Source organism: Pteropus alecto, unplaced genomic scaffold, assembly GCF_000325575.1.
Source record: "Pteropus alecto unplaced genomic scaffold, ASM32557v1 scaffold398, whole genome shotgun sequence".
Taxonomy (NCBI): domain Eukaryota; kingdom Metazoa; phylum Chordata; class Mammalia; order Chiroptera; family Pteropodidae; genus Pteropus; species Pteropus alecto.
This window is the reverse complement of record NW_006442497.1, coordinates 2,837,567-2,857,761: the sequence shown is the minus strand read 5'-3', so window position 1 is coordinate 2,857,761 and position 20,195 is coordinate 2,837,567. Positions and strand designations below refer to the sequence as shown.

At 42.4% G+C, this 20,195-nt stretch overlaps 1 protein-coding gene and 1 pseudogene across 1 annotated transcript in view; both read right to left on the bottom strand.

The window, feature by feature from the left end:
- Positions 1-4,903, bottom strand: part of ALOX15 (arachidonate 15-lipoxygenase) — a 9,200-nt gene extending 4,297 nt beyond the window's left edge. Inside the window, exons 1-7 of the mRNA XM_006922275.3 lie at positions 4,734-4,903; positions 2,969-3,173; positions 2,611-2,692; positions 2,396-2,518; positions 2,124-2,227; positions 1,765-1,925; positions 985-1,128 (exon numbers count right to left, since the gene is read on the bottom strand). Of these exons, the coding sequence (XP_006922337.1) occupies positions 985-1,128; positions 1,765-1,925; positions 2,124-2,227; positions 2,396-2,518; positions 2,611-2,692; positions 2,969-3,173; positions 4,734-4,868 (954 nt within the window). The 5' untranslated portion in view covers positions 4,869-4,903. The remainder of the gene's footprint in view (positions 1-984; positions 1,129-1,764; positions 1,926-2,123; positions 2,228-2,395; positions 2,519-2,610; positions 2,693-2,968; positions 3,174-4,733) is intronic.
- Positions 4,904-9,908: 5,005 nt separating this feature from the next.
- On the bottom strand, positions 9,909-10,124 carry LOC102888285 (annotated as a pseudogene).
- Positions 10,125-20,195: the final 10,071 nt, after the last annotated feature.

Genomic DNA, 20,195 nt, shown 5'->3' with positions numbered 1-20,195 from the left:
GCTCTTCCACCGCCTTCTCCAGCCTCCACTTCTCCTTTTAGTTCCCTCAGTGTGGACAGGATTCAAACCCTTGTTTCCTTTATCCCACACTTTTTTTTTTTTCAGATATCTCAGTCTCTCTCCAATCTTTCAACACCACCCCTCCCTACACAGCTGACTAAGTCTCTAGCTCTCAGCTAGTCCCTAGCTAGATGTCGCAATTGAATATCTCCCCATCACCTCATAATTGGCTAGACAAAAGCCAACTGAGCATCTTTGCCTCCTTATTTGTCTTGTTTCTGCAGATGCCTTGACTCTTTCCTCTCTTCTTGAATCTAAGCCAGTTTAGTTTTCCTCTATACTCCCATCCATCTTTTCTCTGTACCTCCACAGCTATTCCCACATCTGAGCCCAGCACTTCCACCTTGGACAATTGCTGTAGCATGTCACCCTATTCTCTATATCTAGTATCTCCCTTCTGCAATCCATCCTAAACACAATGGCCCATATGATGTGCCTACAGCATCTTTCACAACAGCCTTCACCAACCTCCTCTGTTCATAGTCCTTGTTTTGGCATCCATGGCCCACGGCAGTCTTCATATCATGGCCCCTCTCACCCTCATATTATTCCCCACCACTCCAGCCCAACTGTCCACTGGTAATCTTCTGATTCCTCACACTCAAGATCCCTGCCTAGCCCATTTTCCCCTTGTGTGGAGGAAGGTCCTGCCCCTCCCCCAAGATTCATGCCCACCTCACCTCCCATGACCCTCTCAGACTGTTTCCATCCTCAGGTACTTCCTCGGTACTGGAGCTTATTTAGATTTGCCTAATCTGTATCTCCAGCTAGACTGCAACTTTCTGCCTTTGTCCATTTCCTCTTTTAATGCCTCCCCCAGTGCTTTAGCACAAGGTGTTAGCACAGAGTGACTCAGGGAATTTGAGTGAGGAGCTGAGCTGAGAGGGCCAACCATGGGGAAGCAGAAATCCTGGGTCCTCTCACCTGGATGACCATGGGCAAGAGTTTCCCATCAGGCTGCAGTTTCAGCATGACCAGAGGGGCAGCCAGGTACTGCTGGCTACACAGGATGTTGTTGGCCTTGATCTCATCCAGCAGGGATAAATCGGCTTCAAACAGTGTGCCTCCCTAGATAGGAGCAGAGGACAAGGGCTGCTGTCAGCATAAGGCATCTTCTTCCCACTCTGCTTCCCCAAAGGAAAAAGAAAAAGAAGGAAACTAACTTGTCTCCATCACCTACTTTGTACCAGGTACTGGATCATGTGCTTATTGCCTCATGTGATTCTTACATGCACTTGAATTAGCCCCAGTTTTATAAAAGAGGACACAGATGACCAGAGAGGATAGGTATCTTGCCTGAAGTCACACAGTTTATTAACAGCAGAGCCAGGAATCAAACCCAAGTCTGTCTCACCCTATAATCCATGAGTTTTCTCTCTCAATTGATCCATGTTGATTCCTGATTAATAACCCCACCCCTGACCTGATTCTCTTACTCCATACCCTCCTTAAATCCCTAGCACCAAGGCCCAGTTATATCATTTTAACTCTGTCTCTATCACCCACCATACATACTTCCTCCACAATATGCATTTCTCATTCAGAGAAGAAGGCCATGAGGTTGTACTTCACTCAAGATTTTTTCTGAATAGAATCCCTTCTTGCTGTCAGGCAGCAAGTTGGACCCATATGGACACCACCGCAGGAAAAACACTGATCCCACCTCCATTTCACTCTGTGGTCCCCTTTGTGCTATGTCCATACCTGAAGCTCCTTCTCCAGCTGGGCCTGCAGCTCCTCCATTCCTGGAGGGAACACTAGGCGGGCAGGAAGGTGACTGGAGCGTTTTAGCAACATGGGGTTGGCGCCGTTAAGAAACTGGTACCCAAATAAGGCATCCTCCTTCCAGGAGTCCCGCACTTTCTCTGGGGATTGCAGTTGTGGAACATGCTGTGAGATCTGAGCTCTTGGTTCTTCCAACCCCCACCAAACCATCCCCTCTTGACCCCAGCCTATCAGAGGGACCCAGATCTCAAGTCTCCCAGCCCTGTTTTGCTAGATTGGGAGGGGGGCGGGATCTGGAGTAAGGGTCCTGGGAGAAGTAATGGGGTAGGAAGACTGACCAGCCAGCTTGCTCTGGCCACACCAGAAAATCCTGTTGAAGTCATTTAGATCCTTCCAGCAAGTCAGAACATTTAAAGAGTCTTTGATAGCTAGGTCAGCCAGCCTTCAGGGAAAGATATGTAAAGAGTTTGAGTTATTCTCAGAATCACACATTACAACCAAAGGCACCCACCTAAGGCTAGTCCAGCCATGTGAAGTCTACAGGAGCTTCTTGGCCTCCACTGGACCAGGACACCTCCCTCTTACCCAGCCCCCCATTACTTGTTCTCACCCCTTGGCCAGTGAAGCCTCAAAGTCAATTCTCTTGTCCTCCAGAAATCTCTCATCTGCAGGGAGGTCATTTAAAGTGGTCGCTGCCACATTCAGGATTAACCCATCCTTCCAGTTACCCCACCTGTGGGGCAGAAATGAAATCAGGCATTGGTGCTGGGAAGGGCCAGCACCCCGTGGGGTCAGGAGGAGTCCGGAGGCAGGATTCAGGCTCACCGGTACAGCTTCCTTCTCTCTTCCAGCTCCTCCTCCCGGTGTTTTCTGAACAGGTCTTGAGGGTCATCTACCACTGTGCATCCTAGAAGTGGGGAAGAGGGCATGGGCGGTGAGGCCTCTCCTGAGAGCCTGTCCTCTGTCCCTGCTAAGGCTGCCTCTTCGGTCTCCTTCCTGGGGCGGAAGCCTGACCCTTCAACATCGTGCCCCTCCCCAACCTCCAGCAACCCACTCTTCCACAATCTGCAAAGAACTGGCCCGCCAGTTCCTGCCCCAAAGCACTGTCCCCTCTTCTCCTCTTCCTCATTCCTAGCTTCTCTTGTGTCCCAGAGATCTCTTCACACCCCCACCCTACACTCACCAGTGCCCTCGGCTAGGGTCAGGACGCCATCGCCCATCACCCAGCGGTAACATGGGAACCTGAACTCGTCCCCACTGGCCCCGGGGCCTTGCACAGAGATCCAGTTGCAGAACCAAGCATCATCCTGAAAGAGGCGCCGTTTCTGCAATTTCACGAACAGCAGCGGCCCCAGGTAGTGCGACACGTCCTCCTTGAATTCCGTCTCCTGCAGGCGATATAAGAGGTTCAGTATCCATGAGGTTGCAGGAAAGGACACTTGGAATGAGCCCTCCTCCCTCAAACGCTCTTCTTGGAAAGCTGGGTCTAAGGGAAAGTGGGGCAAAAGGAGACAGAAAGAGAAAGGGGTCAGTCACATCGAACAGGTGGCTCTATGACCCCATTAAGAGTCGTCGAGTTCCTCAGTCCGGATTGAGGCGGAGAAGGGAAGATACATTCCTTCCCTCTCCTTTTTCTCCCTGTAGTCATTGATTGTGCCAAGCATTGAACTGGGCACTGGACACCGGCGCCACGCCTTGAGCTAACGCACAGTTGCACGTGAAGATACACTGTTAACCAAGCAGTTACATCAGGGAGACCACCTCCAAGGCTGACCTGGGGCAGGCTTCCGAAAGACATTCGAAGTGGAGACCTCTAGTTGAGAACGGTTTAGCTAGGGAGAGTGAGAGAGAAGAAAAAGTGGGGGGAAATGAGTGCCAGGGAGAGCCCCGAGAGATCTGGAGGCTGAGCGAGGGCGAACGGCCGCGTAGAGCGTGGGGCGCTGAGCGCGAGATGTGCGAAATGAGCTGGACCAGATTGTGAAGAGTCGAAGGTTAAGGGCTTTGGATTTGGTCTTGAAAACAAGCGGAAGCCATTCAAATGTTTTAAGCCATAGCGAATGTTTTAAGGGTAGGAATGTATTTGGAACAAGTCGCTCTGGCTGCAGAAGGGCTTGCAAGGACAGGAGAGAAAGTGGCGAAGCATGACAAGAGGCTAAAGGTGGCGTAGGTTCAAGGAGATCTTGGCGGTCGGAGGTGGGTGGAAATCTGGACACAGTGACGGAGATGACCAGGAGATAGAATTGACAGCGCTCAATTCTTGGTTATACAGAGGAGATGGGAGGGGAAGGCTCGAATGACAGACACCTGGGGGAGGCAAGAGGAGAGATCTGAGAGGTGGGAAGAAGCGAGGACCTCACTTGGGCATGTTTCTTTGAGGCGTCCGTGGGACAGACATCTGGATCTGGGGATCATGGAGAGAGCTGGACGGGAGGTGGGAATTTGGGGATGCGAATTGCGGAGGAAAAAAAGTAACAAAAGCTATGGGCGAATACGAGGTAGCTGTGATGCGAGAAGAGAAGTGGGTCGGGAAATTTATTGTTCTAGTCTCTTAGCTTCTTCCCCCTACTCACCCTCCGGGTTCCCCCGTCCCGCCCGGCCTCACTCGGGTGGTAAAGCCCGCAAGTTCGGAGATCTAGCAACAGCCGAAAAGGTTAGAAACAGAAGCTTTTAAGAACAGAGAAAAGAGGACACTCCCGGCCGCTCCAGGGGCCCTGAGTTTCGAGAAGAGAGAGCATTGTGAACGACAGACACGCAGGAGTATCCTCTCTATTCCAAAGAGGAGGGCGACGGGAATACTTATTGAGCCCTTGCAGTGTGCCACGTATCGCCCTAAGCGCTCTGCCCTGCGGTCTCTGAGCTCTCTTTGCGCAGGCGGCACGTCTCTTCTCCGGTATTTGACCGCCTTGGGGGCAGCGGCGCAGCCCATCGCCCGGCTCCCGCCAGCTCACCTTGCCCCGCACCGGCCGCAGTCGCGTCCCAAGCTGAGCTTCTCCGTGCTGACCGACCAGCCACAGCTGCACCTTGTTGTTGGAGCCCGCGTAGAATGAGGACCCAGTGGACACACGAACGCGGTAGACACCCATCTTGCTCAAAGAAGTTTCTTGCCTTCTGAGGGGGCAGAAGAGCGGCCGCGCCAAATAACAGGGCTGGAAACCCCGCCCCTCAGAAATCTTGCGGGGGTGGGGGGTCAGGGGTGTGGGTAGCACGTCTCCGACCAACCAGGCCTGGCCACCTGCTGGGTCCCCAGCTCTCGCAGCAGAGTTCAGCCCCAGCCATGAAGGTGGGGCCCTGGAGGAGGCCCAGGGTGCGGACCATCATCTTGGTGGGAGGAGGATAGAATGGGAAAGTAGAAGAGGATTTGGGCAGAAACCATGCAGGAAGCGGGAACTGCCGCCTAGCCCAACAGGCAGACGTGCGGATGGGAAACCCACTCCGTCTAAATTCTCGCCCTCCCTCTCTTTCTCTCCCTCCTCACAAGTTGGTTCACCCCTGCCAACGGTCATGCTTAAGGCTGTAGAGATGGGTAAAGGAAGGAAGCAAGGAGACCTGGTCTGCAGCAGCATTTGAGGAAGGCATTTGGGTTACCGAATTAATTTGACCAACTTTGAACACTTTCTACTCTTCCCTGTGCCAAGCTCTGGAGCTCATCCCTTTCTAGCTTAAGAACCCCTCCCTCTCTGTTGCCTGTAGCATAAAAATACAAACTTCTTGGTATTCAAAGCCCTTGATAACCTGGCCTGTCTTCCTCCCATCTCATCCCATTGCACCTCATCCTCATCTCTGGTTCCTCCACTTCAGGCTGGAGCGCTATGTTTCCCAGAACCCATCATGTTGTTTGCTTGTAGTCCTTGCTCCTGGAAAATTGTATTCAGCCTTCTAAACCCTGGTTAGACTCCAGTTTTTCAGCGAAGTCTTCCTTGGCCACTTTACCCCTCCCCACTCCCCTCACCAGAGTTATCAGCTTCTGTTCTACTGCTTTAGCCCTGTGCATACTTCTATTATTGCACACTTAGTACACAGTAATTGTTTATATGTCCATATGCCCCACCTAGGTGAGCTCCTAGGCAAGGGCCACATTTCCAGCATGATTTACCCACTTTTGTTTCCCCTGGATTTAGCACACATCAGGCTGTGGATGTCAATAAGTGTTTCCTGAAACACAATGAACTGAAAGATCAATTATAAATAAGTCCTTCTCTTAGAGGAGACAAAGGTAAACAAATAACTCCCAGACAATGTAAATAATAAGGGAATACTAAAACAAACTCTGATACCACCATGATATGGACTACTTATCAGTCTGGTAAAACAAATGAAGTTGATGGGAAAATGTCTGCAATGTATATTTTCTCCTTCATTTATTTTTTTAGTGGGAAGTACATTCACTTGATTCAAAGTTCACAAGGTACAAAGTGGTATTCACTAGTGTCTCCCTCTCTCTTGGCCCAAGCCACCCAGTTCCTCAGCCTCCAGCTGTCACTGTCACCAGTCTCTTTTGTGCACATTCACAAATAAGTACATACCTAAACTTTTTGTCTTTTTTCTGCACATGGTAGCAAACTTTACATACTGTTCTGTACCTTATTTTTTCCACATTGCAACATAAATCAGAAGATACTTCCATGTTGGTACTTAAAGAGCTTCCTTGTCCTTAAAGTGGTCATAATATAATATATGAAACCAGTTTCTTATAAGTGGACATTTAGCTTGTTTGCAATCTTTTGTAACTATAAAGAATTTTTTACTGAAAAAAAATTACCTGGTATATATTTATCATTTCTCATATGTGAGTATATCTTTAGTACAAAATCCTAGAAATGAAACTTCTAGGCCAAAAGCATGTGTAATTTTGGCAGAAATTGCTAACTAGCCCTCCGTAGAAGTTGTGCCAATCTACACTTCCATCATTGAGTCCACTCATTCTCCCTCACTCTTGCCAATAGTGTGTTGATAAACATTTTTACCTTAGCCAATTTGATAGGTGAAAAATGGTACTCTAGTGTAATTTTATTTGCATTTCTCTTATTATGAGTAGGGTTGAGTATCTTTTTATGTTGTAGGAGCCATTTGCATTTCCTTTTCTGTGAACTAGCTATCCCATTTTTCTATTGGATTTTGGTCTTTTTCTTATTGATTTGTAAGAACTATTACTATATTAGGAAAATTAGCCCTTTTCCAGCTCTATCACTACTAAGAGGGTCCCAATAGCAATGACAGTCCTTTTTACCTACCTCATCTCCTTAGAACCCAAATTCTGGTCTATAGTATTATTCTCCACTAAAAGAAATCTGGGATCCTTAGAAAGTAGCTGATTCCAAGCCTTAGGGCAGGTAAAACTCAGGATAACTTGAAACGTTATTATTGTCAGAAAAAAAAATTAAAGGTGCTCTCAGAAAGTCATAGCAATGCTAATAGGGCAAAATGTTCAATTCAGGGGGTTCCCACTGGCTGTGTGTGACTTTTGAGGAGCGAAGACTAAATAATAGGTAGAGTTAATTGAAATAAGTAAATATATTAGTTAGAATGCTTTCTAATTGCAAGTAACTAAAAAATCAATCGGTTAATTAGTTGTAGTTAACCGCCCCCCCCAAAAATCAATTCAAAATGACTCAAACAATAAGGAAAAATTATTATTTCAGAAAAAAAGAAGCCCATGGAGTAGGTTGGCTCTATGGTGGTTAGTTCAATGGTTCAACAGCATCATCAAGGAGCCAAGGTTTCTTTTCTTTTATTTAATTTTCTTCTATTTTTCTTCATCAGATAACTCAATGAATTATCTCCTTGGCAAACTGCCTACTACCACTCCAGGCATCCTATACAGGCATAACAACATTCACCAGGAAAAGAAAGACCATTTCTTCCTGTGCCTCTCTTTTAAGAACAAGGGAAGCTTTCCCAGAAACCATTTAGCAGTTTCCCCTTATCTATCTTTGGCCAAAACTGCGCACCAAACCCAAATCCTTCAAACAATCAAGAGAAATAAAACCACCATGATCATCTTAACCTAGTCAAGATTTACCCCTGAGTTACATGAGGAAGGATGGCAATGCAAACATGTTTGGGGCCCCACTAATAAGCAAGAAATAAATACTTCATAGTAATATTTAAAAAAAGAAAAATTACTGTAAACTGTTACAAAAATGTATAATACAAAAGATCAATTATATTAGGATTTTTGAAATTCTTATACGTTTTATAAGAAAGGGAATGTTACTAAATATGAGTATGTGTGTTTCTTCTAAGTACAGATCTCTTTATAGTGAACAGATATATGCTCGTTTCCACTGTGAAATGGAAAAGGATGAAAACATGGAACTGTGTATGAGCTAAATAGTCCCGGAAAAAATAAGAACTGTTCCAAGAACAGAAAAGACTGATCAGCACATGTGGCTACACATGATAACCAAGTAGAAAGGAGACCCAACCAGTTAACCAGCACTGGTTACATTCCATGCCCAAGGAGAAAGGGGGTCCTGAGCCAAATATCCTAAAGATGAGCATAAAGGTGCAAACACAATCCTTCTCTTCCATGAGATGAATCCACTAGATGCTCCTATAACCATATGGCATTAATAACGCATAATTTTCAAATAATGCTAACAAAGCAAGTCAATATATCATAATGACAATAAGGGGTTCCATAACTCTGGCCAAGTGAAACTAAAGGAATACATCATCTCAGATGCAAAAACTAAAAACATGTGGAAGATACAAACATTAAAAGACTTATTGGAGTAACAAGAGAAGTTTTACTATAACAAAGATAGCTTCTTGGGAGAAACAACAAGCTTCAAAGCCCCAAGCATGAATCAATCTGTTGAGAAGCCCAATTCTAGAGCTTCAGTGCATATCAGGTTCTGAGACAATATTCTTTGGAGGTATACAGGGTCTGACAAAATTTTGGTAACACCAAGAAAACATCAAAAGAAGTATTTCAGCAAACTTAAGAAAGTACGTTTTTTCTAGAGAAAAATAAGAACGATGTTTTTGAACAATTTAGTGAACTAATGAATTAAATCCGTGGTGTTGGTGTTTTAAATTAGATTTAAGTATAATGACAGTAAGTTTTGTAATCACTGTATTTGTGTTTATATTGTGTACTGTTTAAAGTGTATTCAAATAACCATTGTGAAAGCCCGCTGAAATGTGAAAGGGTTAAAGAATAATTAAAACCTGAAACTGGACAAAGGAAGTCTATACCTTAGGCCTAGTTTCTGGAACCCCTAACCACATTCTGTTAATCATGAAACTTGTAACAATGAGCTCATACGCTAACTGCCAATTTTAGCCTGTGTAACCCTGCTTGCTTGCGTGGCATGAAAAATAATCAATTGTATATAAGCTGAAAATTACTGTTTGGCCATCGCCCATGAGAATACTGGCTATTGCCCATGGGAACATAGGCAATCACCAATAGGAACATAACATTCTAACAACAAGCTTTCTGCTTCTGTACTTCCCGCTTGCACACCTGACCAGTGGGTTGACAGGTAGTGAATAGGAGAAAGATGGACCTTTGTGTTTAAGACAGAATGAGGAATGGGATTTGGGGCTTAAAAACCTTGTATCTTGGCAATTCGGGGCTGCTCCTTTGCAAGGACAGCCGCCGGCTAATAAACTGTCTCCTGGTTAAGAGCACTCAAGTTGGGTCTGGTTATTCTGGACACAACAACCATCATATTAAATCTGTAATTGCAGTTTAAGTTGTTTAAGGAAATTGATGAAGTTTGTAATCAATGTTTAAATATTAAATTTTATTTTTCAAAGTTCTGTTTATAGATACATGTTTAATAAGTTGAGCATTAAAAAATACAAATATTTGTGGGATGTTCTCTCCATAGACAAAAATATTCTCAAACTTTAAAACTGCTGTCAACAATGTGCATAAATTCTATTAACAATAAACATAGATAAATACCTGAAAAGATATAAACCAAAGGATTAGCAATGATTATTTCTAAGGAGTGGTAAAAGGTGGAGAAGTGACTTTCATTCTTTACATACTTAGAAATTTTTTAAACTTTTTACAAAAGCATGAGTTATTTCTGTGATCTCAAATTTTTAATCTTTTTTTCATAGATCATATTTTTATTATCTTTTAGCTGTGATGTTCCAAGACTGTTTTAACTGCTTCTTGGTATCTCAGCTAAGAATGCCTGCCTCAGTTCCATCTGGAAATTCACCATAGGTACTTGTTGCTGCTGAGATTGCCTCGGCTACAGCTGACACTCTTGGTTGCTCAGTGAGGCTGTACTTTTACATTTGACTTGGACTTCCACCCTTGGTACATACTATTGCATAGCCCCTCTCAAGTATAATTGATCCCTGGTCTGCTTCATCATGTCACTGGCTGCTCCTCAGAACAGAATATCAGGTATCTCCAGTGGCTGCTCTGCTCTCCTCAAAATTTTAATCTTGAACAAAATTCAAGACTCTAAATGCTATCATAAAAGTATTAATTATAATTAATCAAATGTGGCTATAAGGAAAGCCCCAAACTGAAGTTCGAATTTTCTTTTGTAAATGAAATTCATAAAGATCAAAATGTAGTGGATAAAACTCAACATCTGTAGAAATGGCAGAAACTTCATAATTTTCTTGTGGACCAAAAGTGTGGTTGAAGAGTTGGGAAGACACCCAAAAGTCATTCACAGTAATGTCCAGGTAGTTTCAGCAAGGTTAGATTATGATGTGGTTGTGACCTTGAGAGGTACAACCCAGGCCATTTCCCCCCTTTTTGAATAAGAATATCTATAGCAGTTATCCTATGCCTGTTCCACTATTATATGTTGGAAGGAGGTGTGGGCAAATGACTTTCTCCTGAGTTCACAGGTTTTCAGAAGGAGAGGAATTTCACTCAGATGTATACTTAGGGAACAGTTATACTTAAGAAAATGTACTTGAGAAATCTCATCCAAACTGGACCTGATTTAGGTGATGAAATTCTGGACTAGAAGCTGATGCTATAATAGGACTAGAGTTTGAAGTGTCTTGAATGGGGCTGAGAATTTTTCATGTGGGAGGAACATGAATTATTGGGGGCCAGAGGGCAAACAGTGGTAGCTGGTCTTCAGAACAGCCCTCAGTGATCCCTACCTCATAGTATTCATGCCTTTGCACAGTCTCCTCCCAGTTGTATCAGAGTAGGTCTGTAAACCAATAGAATATAGCAGAAGTGATGATATCTGACTCCTGAAGCTAAGCCCTAAAAGAAATTGCTTTCTACCTCTCTTTCTCTCTCTCTCTCCCTCTCTCTCTCTCTCTCTCTCAGTCAGCTGCCATGTCACAAGGACACTCAAGAAACTCTGTGGAGAGGTCCATATGGCAAGGAATTGAGCCTTCCTGCCATAAGCCAGTGAGGAGCTGAGGCTTCCAGCCAGTGAGGAAGCCATCTTGGAAATAGATCCTCCAGCCCAGTCAGCCTTCAGATGATGCAGTCCCAGTTGACATCTTGGCTGAAACCCATGAGAGACCTGAGCTAGAACCACCTGACTCTCAGAAACTGTGAGATAATAAGCATTTATTGTTCTAAGTCACAGAGTTTTGAGGCAGATAATGGTAATATGCAATAAACAATTGATATGGTCAATGTACTTATTTTCTGAATTCCCAAACTCACAAGCCTGTGTTAAGTTAAAAAATATTCATGATGAACTGACCACCTACAAAATTAGTCCTCACTCAGGTATTCCTTCCTACCAATTGTACCCATCTAATTGGCTGCAAAGTAAAACTTCAAGTTTTGAAAAAGAAGACTTCACAAAGTCCATGGAAGTATTGTTAGAAAACTAATCAATCAGCAAAGCAATTGACAAATAATAGTGATGTTGAAAGAAGAGCCATCCACCTGAGATCATTCAAATAGGGGCTAAGCAGGGTTTCAGGACAGACTGTCAATAGGTAACACATTGGCTGTATTCAAAGGGACAGCTTGAAAAACCAGCAAAGCTTTTATATGCAAGTGATGTCCACTGGTCACTTCTGTATGTCTTCCTCTGACCCTGTGTGGCTCCTGTGCACTGACAACAGATGGTGCCCTCAAATTAAGGACAGAGAAGACCCTAGACCCTGCTTATCTCTGTAGCTCCTCCCAGTCCTCACTTATCAGTCCTTTCCCATAGCCATCATCTATGCAAGGAGTCATTCTCAATCACTTTATGTCCAGGCTTTTGAAACTCAAAAATTCAAAACTGAGACTCAAGTGCAGTAGGCCCAAATGAAATCATGGAGGAGAGTACCAGGACCATAAAAACTTGTATGTTAATGTTGTATTTTACAAGTATTATTTCATCGAAGTGGGGCCCAAGTCAAAAGAAGTTAATGCAATTTAATGGGTTATAAATATTGCTCCAAAAGTAATGAGGGGAAAGAGAGAAGGGTACAAGAGAGCAAATAAATTGCTGAATGCTCTGTATTGCATGATGTAGTTCTTCCACTAAACCTTCCAGACCTTCCATAAAAATTATAAAATGCTTGATATTATGTGATTTTGACTGAATTGAATTTTGCTTCTAAGTTTACTCAGGGACCATCAAAGACAACATATTGGGAGCTGGAATGAGAGGCAAGAGATATATTAAAACCGTTAGTCTGATGACTTCCCCAGAAATTTGGGGAGACCTTTGGGTTTCTCTAGGCTAGGAAAAGTAAGGGACAGGGATGTTCCTAATATACAATTATATTACATTTGAGATCCCATCCAAGATATTTGAACTAAGGTGGTATAGCCAACTATACGTTGATCCTCAGCAAGAAGTGCACCCTCTCCACTACTGCCAAATTTTGGATAATCGATGCCAGGGTATTGATGCTAATCCCACACAAATCTCTATGGTCCTAGGAAATCCACTACAAAGACAAAGAGAAGCTGTGTAACTACACTAATATCAATCTCATAGCCTTCAAAAAATGGATGCACAATCTCAGATTGGATGTTTCAATAGTAAGCTATGTATACACCACTATGTAAACTTAGAGCACTGAGCTTAAGAAACTCTCTGGTGAAATAACATGTGGCAAAAGACCTCAATTTCTGGTGTTTACCAGCCTTCAGAAACCCCATTCTTTGAGAGTAGAGCTTTTCAGGAAACATATATGATATGCTTGAAATTGATCAGCCTACATTCTGTTCCTTCTGCTGAAACCAAATTCTATTATCCATTTGAAGGACCTTGGGTTGTTTATATATTTTTGGTGATTATAAATAAAGCTGTCATAAAGATTTGTGCATAGGTTGCTGTGTCAACATAAGTATTAATTTAAGTATTAATATCTAGAATTGGGATTGCTGATTTCATATGGAAAGTGTATGTTTTTTTATAATTTTTTATTTTTCAGTTATAGTTAGCATACAATACTATATTAGTTACAGATGTACAGCATAGTGATTAAACATCTATATAACTCACAAAGTGATCATCCCAATAAATCTAGTTATCCTCAGACATGGTACATAGTTATTACAATATTATTGGCTATATGCTTTATGAATACTTTATACCTTCATGACTATTTTGTAACTAACATTTTGTTCTTAATCCCATTCCCTTTTTTCACTGATTCTCCCAAAACTCCTCCCATCTTATAACTCTCAAAATGTTGTTTCTATGAGTTTGTTTCTTTTTATGATTTTTGTTGTTGTTTGTCTGTTTTGTTTTTTGGTTCCACACACACATGCAATCATATGGCATTTGTCTTCCTCTATCTGACTTACTTTACTCAGCACAATATCCTCTAGGTCCATCATGAAATATCTTTTTCCATTCCCTTCCTTTTAGTCTATGTGTGTCTTTTAATCTGATGAAGTCCCTTGTAGGCAGCCTATGTAGGGTATTGTTTTCTTATCGATTCAGCCACCCTATCTTTTGATTGGAGTATTTCTTTTTCATTTGAAGTTCATATTGATAAATATGTATTGTCATTCTTTATTTAGACTTTTGATACATATTTTTTTCTTCTTCTTAAAGAAGTCACTCCAACATTTCCTGTAATACTGGCTTGGTGGATGATGAACTCCTTTAGATTTTTCTTGTCTGGGAAGCTCTTTTTCCGTCCTTCAATTCTAAATAACTTTTCTGGGTAGAGTAACGTTGGTTGTGGGTCCTGGGTTTTCACCACTTTGAAAATTTTGTGCCAAGCCCTTCAGGCCTGTAAAGTTTCTGTTGAAAAATCAGCTGACAGTCTTATGGGCACTTCTTTGTATATAACTAATCACTTATCTCTTGTTGCTTTGAAGATTCTCTCTTTGAATTTAACCTTCGGCACTTTAATTATGATGTGTCTTGGTGTGGGCCTTTTTGAGTTCATCTTGTTTGGGACTCTCCGAACTTCCTGGGGTTGTATGTCTATTTCCCTCACCAGGTTAGAGAAGTTTTCCATCATTATTTCTTCAAATAGATTTTCAATTCCTTGCTCTCTCTTTTCTCTTTCTGGTTCCCCTGTGATGTGAATGTTGTTCTGTTTGATGTTGTCTCATAGGCTCCTTAAACTATCTTCACTTTTTTTTGTTGCTGTTCTGATTGGGTGTCCTCTGCTCCTTCAGACTCTTTGTTATTGATTCGATCCTCCGTTTCATCCATTCTGTTCATTCTCTTCATCTCAGATACTGTATTCTTCATTTCTGACTAGTTCTCTTTTATGTTTTCCCTCTCCATTTTTATGTTTTCTATCTCTCTGTTAAAGTTCTCAGAGTTCATCTACTATTCCCCTAAGGTCCTCGAGTATCTTGATAACGAGTGTTCTGAACTCTGCAGCTGGTATATTGCTTGTCTCCATTTTGGTGAATTCTTTTTTTCTAGAGCTTTGTTCTATTCTTTTATATGGGGCATGTTTCTTTGTCTCCCCATTTGGCTGTCTCCTTGTGTTTGTTTCTATGTATTAAGTCTCCCAGTCTTAGTAGAGTGGCTTTATGTAGTAGGTGTGCTGTGGGGTCCCTTGGCACAGACCTAGGAGGGGTCCAGCTGCAGGCCAAGTTAAGGCACAGCCTTTCCACCTCCAGGGTCACCTGTTAAGAGTCACCAAGCAATCCACATATAGCTGTTACCTATGCTGGGCTTATAGGTACCTCGAGGAGCTAAGTCAGAAATGGAGGCCAGCTGCCCCTGGTGCTTGGGACTGCTCAGCAAGAGGTACAGGGCATGCTGAGGCCAGATGCTGCTTCTTTAGGTTTTGTAAGCTTTTGAGAGATTTTGTGAAAGTTTGCAGCAGGAGCCAAAATAACTCATTTGTAGGGAATAAATCACTGGCAGCGGCTTGTATGGGCCCACAACTTGGGAGAGGCGGAGTCTCAGGGAATCCCCTGGGCAGAGCAATCTGTTTTATCCAGGTTGATGGCACCTACTGGGAGCAGGGAGGGCTCAGTAAAGAAACATTGGCTTCTGCCTGCACCACTGTCTGAAAGAAAGCCAACTTCCAGCCCTTGTCCTGAAGCCCGATAACTCAATGCCTCCCTGTATGTCCTTGGTGCCCCTCGAGCAGCTGCCCCAAGACTGGAGCTCAGAGCAAAAGAGTCCATCAACAAGTAAGGCCAGGCATGAGCTTTGTAAGAGGAATATCTGTGACTGCCACAGCCCTCCATCTCACTCAGCAACAATCTCCGCTGGTTTTTACAGTCAGAAGTTGTGCAGACCTCTCTTCCCTGCACTGGAACCCTGGGCTGGGGAGCCCAGTGTGTGGTGGGACCCCTCGCTCCCCAGGTGTTGTAGGTGACTCTGTAACCAAGATAGTCCTCTCGATTCTCCATTGCCACATGCAATTGAGACACCAGGCCATTTCACGTCTCCACCCCTCCTACCATTTTGAGGTGACATGTTATTTGAGGTGACCTAGTTGTAGGGCTTCCATTCAGCTCTGGTGACTCCACGTACTGGTTGCTCTGTAGTTTTGTTATAATTTTGGTGTGGTCACTAGAGGATGCATGTATAACCATTACCTTCTACACCATCTTGAATCTAAATATCGGAAAGTGTATGTTTAACTTTATAAGAAACTTCCAAACAGTTTTCCATAGTGGTTGTACCAGTTTGCATTCCCACCAGTGTGGAAATAAAGATCACTTAAATGAGAACAGAGGCTATTTATTCAGAGCTTCCTACACAACAGGGGAGTCAAACACCATCACTTGAGTTTGGCAGAGACTCAAAGGCAGGCAAGGTAGTTGGAAATCTTTACAGGGGGAAAATGGGAGGACTTCAGGTATTTCCTAATTGAATGCTATTGGTCTGGGAAAACTATAGCCGGGCTCACTAGAACTAGGGCATCCTATGTGATTGGTTAGGGGAGATCTTTTGTCTTTTTCTGGTTGTCCTAAACTGGAAAGTGGGTCAAAAATTAGGGAAGCTGGGGGTTATTGACCAATTGCTAACCTTTTGGGGCCAAGAGGCTGCAGTTTGGCTTCCTAGACTTGAATTTGGAGTTACACTACAAACTCTCTACAGGGCCAGCCAGTAGTGTAAATGCTTAACCAGATTTCCTCCACTGTTGAATAAGTTCTGACATGGCCCAACCTGCCAGTCTAGCATGGCAGTGAGGCATTTTGGTCTAAAACAGCCTGCTGAAGCAGAAGAAGCAGGAGACAGGGAAATTCCCCGACCCAGGCATGCGCAGAGTGACTACTGATATAATCTAATATAAATTTTTATTATAGGATCATTATAATAAATTTGCGTTGTGGTTTTACCCTCCCTCCTTGGGCTTTCAAGGAGGATTCTGGGTAAACGCATGCCCAGAAAGGTCCAAGTTATATAAGAGTCATAGATGTCAATCAGGATCTAGGAAGGAGGGCCAAAGAAACAGGAAGAGGAGCGATCTCCTCTTGACAAAATAAAGGAACCTGGGACAAAGGTCTTTGGGGCTGACTGCTCTTGGCATCCTGCTCTCCCTCCTGAAAGTGTACTTTCCCTTCCAATAAATCTCGCTTGCTTGCAGTTGTGCTGCTGTCTTCAATTCATTGCTGCCAGATGCCGAGAATCGAGGTCCCAGAGTTCCAGGGCTCCCTAGAACAGGTAACAGACTGGTTGTTGCAGAGATGTGGTTTGGCTTCAGTGGCTCATTGCCCCAGAGGTTGTATGTCAGAATTCTATCTTTTTTATATAATTCTGGCTATTGTCCTTTTGTAGAGTCTGTCTCTCAGTGGCAATGTATAAGAGAACCAGTTGCTCTGGATCCTCACCAGTACTTGGTATTGTCAACTTGGGAGAGAAGAGAGATTTGTGGTGTGTGTTTTTTTCCCCCTCAGGCCATTATAATTGGTGTTTAGTGGTATGCCATTGTGGCTTTAATTTACATATTGCTAATGACTAATTATACTGGGCATCTTTTCATGTCTTTATTTCACATTTGTATATCTCTTTTGGTAAAGTAGCTGTTCAAACTTTTGCCCATTTCTTATTGAGTTGTTTTTTTCCTCATTATTAAGTTTTGAGAGTTATTTATATATTCTAGATATAAGTCTCTTATAAGATATGTGATTTGGAAATATTTTCTCCCAACAAGCAAGTATTGTGGCCTGTATAGAATAGACCAAACCAAGTATGCTCTCAAAGGCTGTTTATTAGCCGGTGGCTGTCCTTCCAAAGGAGCAGCCCCGAAATGCCGAGATACAAGGTTTTTAAGCCCTAAATCCCATTCTTCATTCTATCTTAAACACAATGGTCTATTTCTCTCCTATTCACTACCTGTCAACCCACTGGTCAGGTGTGCAAGCGGGGAGTACAGAAGCAGAAAGCTTGTTGTTAGAATGTTATGTTCCTATGGGTGATTGCCTATGTTCCCATGGGCAATAGCCAGTATTCCCATGGGCGATGGCCAAACAGTAATTTTCAGCTTATATACAATTGATTATTTTTCATGCCATGCAAGCAAGCAGTGTTACACAGGCTAAAATTGGCAGTTAGCGTCTGAGCTCATCATTACAAGTTTTATGATTAACAGAATGTAGTTAGGGGTTCCAGAAACTAGGCCTAAGGTATAGACTTCCTTTGTCCAGTTTCAGGTTTTAATTATCCTTTAACCCTTTCACATTTCAGCAGGCTATCACACAAGGTCTTGGGAAGTAAAAATATCTTTTCATCTCTTAACAGTGTCTTTAGCAGAGCAGAAGTTTTTAATTATGATGAAGTACACTTTATCAATTTTTTTCTTTGATAGATTGTGTTTGCCTATGCCTAAGCAACAGTCATAAAGATTCTCTTCTATGTTTTCTTCTAGAAGTTTTATTTCACATTTATATTTAGGTCTGTGATCTAATCTGAGTTAATTTTTGTATGAGGTGTGAGGAATGAGCCGCAGTTAATTTTTTTTTGGCATATGGATAGCTACATGGAAATAGTGTTCCAGCACCACTTCTTAAAAAGACTATCTTTTCTCCATTGAATTGCCTTTGAATCTTTGCCAAAAATCAGCTAATTTATATTTGTGCCTATTTTGTTCCTTGGGCTTTGTGTTCATCACACTGACTTGATTACTGCAGCTTTATAGTAAGTCTTGAAATCAGGTAGTATAAATCTTAAAACTTTTTCCTTGTTTTCAGAATAGTTTTAGCTATGCTGTTTCTTTTGCCTTTTGCTATAAATTTTAGAGTCAGGTTATTAAGGCTGACAAAAATTATTAACAAAAATTCCTGCTTTTTTTTTTAATTGGGATTGCACTGAATCTACAGATATATTGGGGAGAACTAACAGTTGACAATATTGAGTCTTTCAATCCATGAACAAGGTATATCTCTTCATTTATTTGGTCTGTTTTGATGTCTTTCATTAGTGTTTTATAGTTGCCAGCATGGAGATCTTGTGCATGTTTTGTTAAATTTATACCTATGTATTTCTTTTTCTGGTGTGGTTACAAATTGCTATTATATAGAAATACAATTGAGTTTTGTATATTGATCTTGTCTCCTGCAGTCTTGAAAACCTCACTTATTAATTCTAGGAGCTTTTTCTGTAGATCCTTGGGATTTTCTATGTAGACAATACTATCAAATGGAACTGGGAACAATTTCATTTCTTCCATTCCAATCTATATGTCTTTTATTTTCTTGCATTATTGCACTGGCTAGGACTTCCAATATGATATTGGATAGGAACAGAGAAAGTAGACAACTTTCCCTTGCACCTGATATTAGGGGAAAGCATTCAGTATTTCATGATTAAGTATGATGTTATTTTTAGATTTTCAACTTCATTGGGTTGAGTAAGTGCCCTTCTAGTCATTGTTTGCTGATAGTTTTCATAAATGAATGTTGTCACATACTTTTTCTTCATGTATTGAGATAATTGCATTATTTTTTTCTTTACTGTTAAGATGCTAAATTGCATTGATTGATTTTCAAGTGTATAACCAGCCTTGCATCCCCAGGATGAACTCCACTTGGAAATGATTATTACACTTTTCATGTACTGCTGAATTCTATTTGATAATTTTGTTGTGGATTTTCCTCTCTATGTTCATGGAAGATACTGGTTTGCAGCTCTTTTTTCCTTGTAATGTCTTTACCTGGCTTTGGTAATACAGTAAAGCTGTCCTCATAATATAAATTGGGACATGCTCTCCTCTTATTTTTTCAAGAGATTTTGTAGAACTGGTATTATTTCTCTCCTACATGTTTGGTAGCAAAATCATCTGGGCCTGGAGTTTTTGTTGTTGGAAGTTGTTACTGGGGCAAAAAGGGAGTCCATTTGCCTGAGTGCATCTAAGAAGAGATGTGTGCAGGTTTTGCAGCAAAGAAAGTAAGGTTTATTTAGAGAATTGCAAGTCCTGGAGACACAGGCGAGCTATTGCTCTCAACAACCTAGCTCCCCAGGCAGCTCAGGAGGACAGATTATATAGGGAAAAAGCAGTAGTCATGGAAATAGGGAGTTGGAGCCGTGTGTGCTACTGATTGGACAATTGGAAAGAGATGAGGTAATTGATCATTGTGTCCGTTTCTGGAATCAGCCATTGTGTCATCCTGTCTGGTTTCGTCGCCAATGGGGTTGTTCTGCCTCAATTGGCCTGGGGCTGAAACACACTAAAACCAAGATACTATCTTTAGTCTAAAGTCTAACCAAAATATCGTCCTCATGATTATAGATCTAAGGCTCGTTTAACCTTAAGTCCTAATGTTACTGAACTCAGGCCTGGCTGCTTGCCACCCATAATCCAAAAATTCATAAGCCAATAACTCGGGAGACAAGAGTTTGGTAGAAGGAAAGCAGGTTTATTCAAGAACCTGCACTCTGTGAAGACAGCAGACTACTGTCACAAAGGCCATCTTGCCTCTTCAGTCTAGGGAGGGGTTATTATCGGGAGAGGGCTGAGTAAGGGATCAGGGAATCTACAAAAGGACAAAGACCCAGGAAGAGGAATTCATCCTAAAGGGGAGGGGTGGGCCAGTATAGTTTTAATATCGTCTTCTCCGGCTTGGCTTGTTTCTC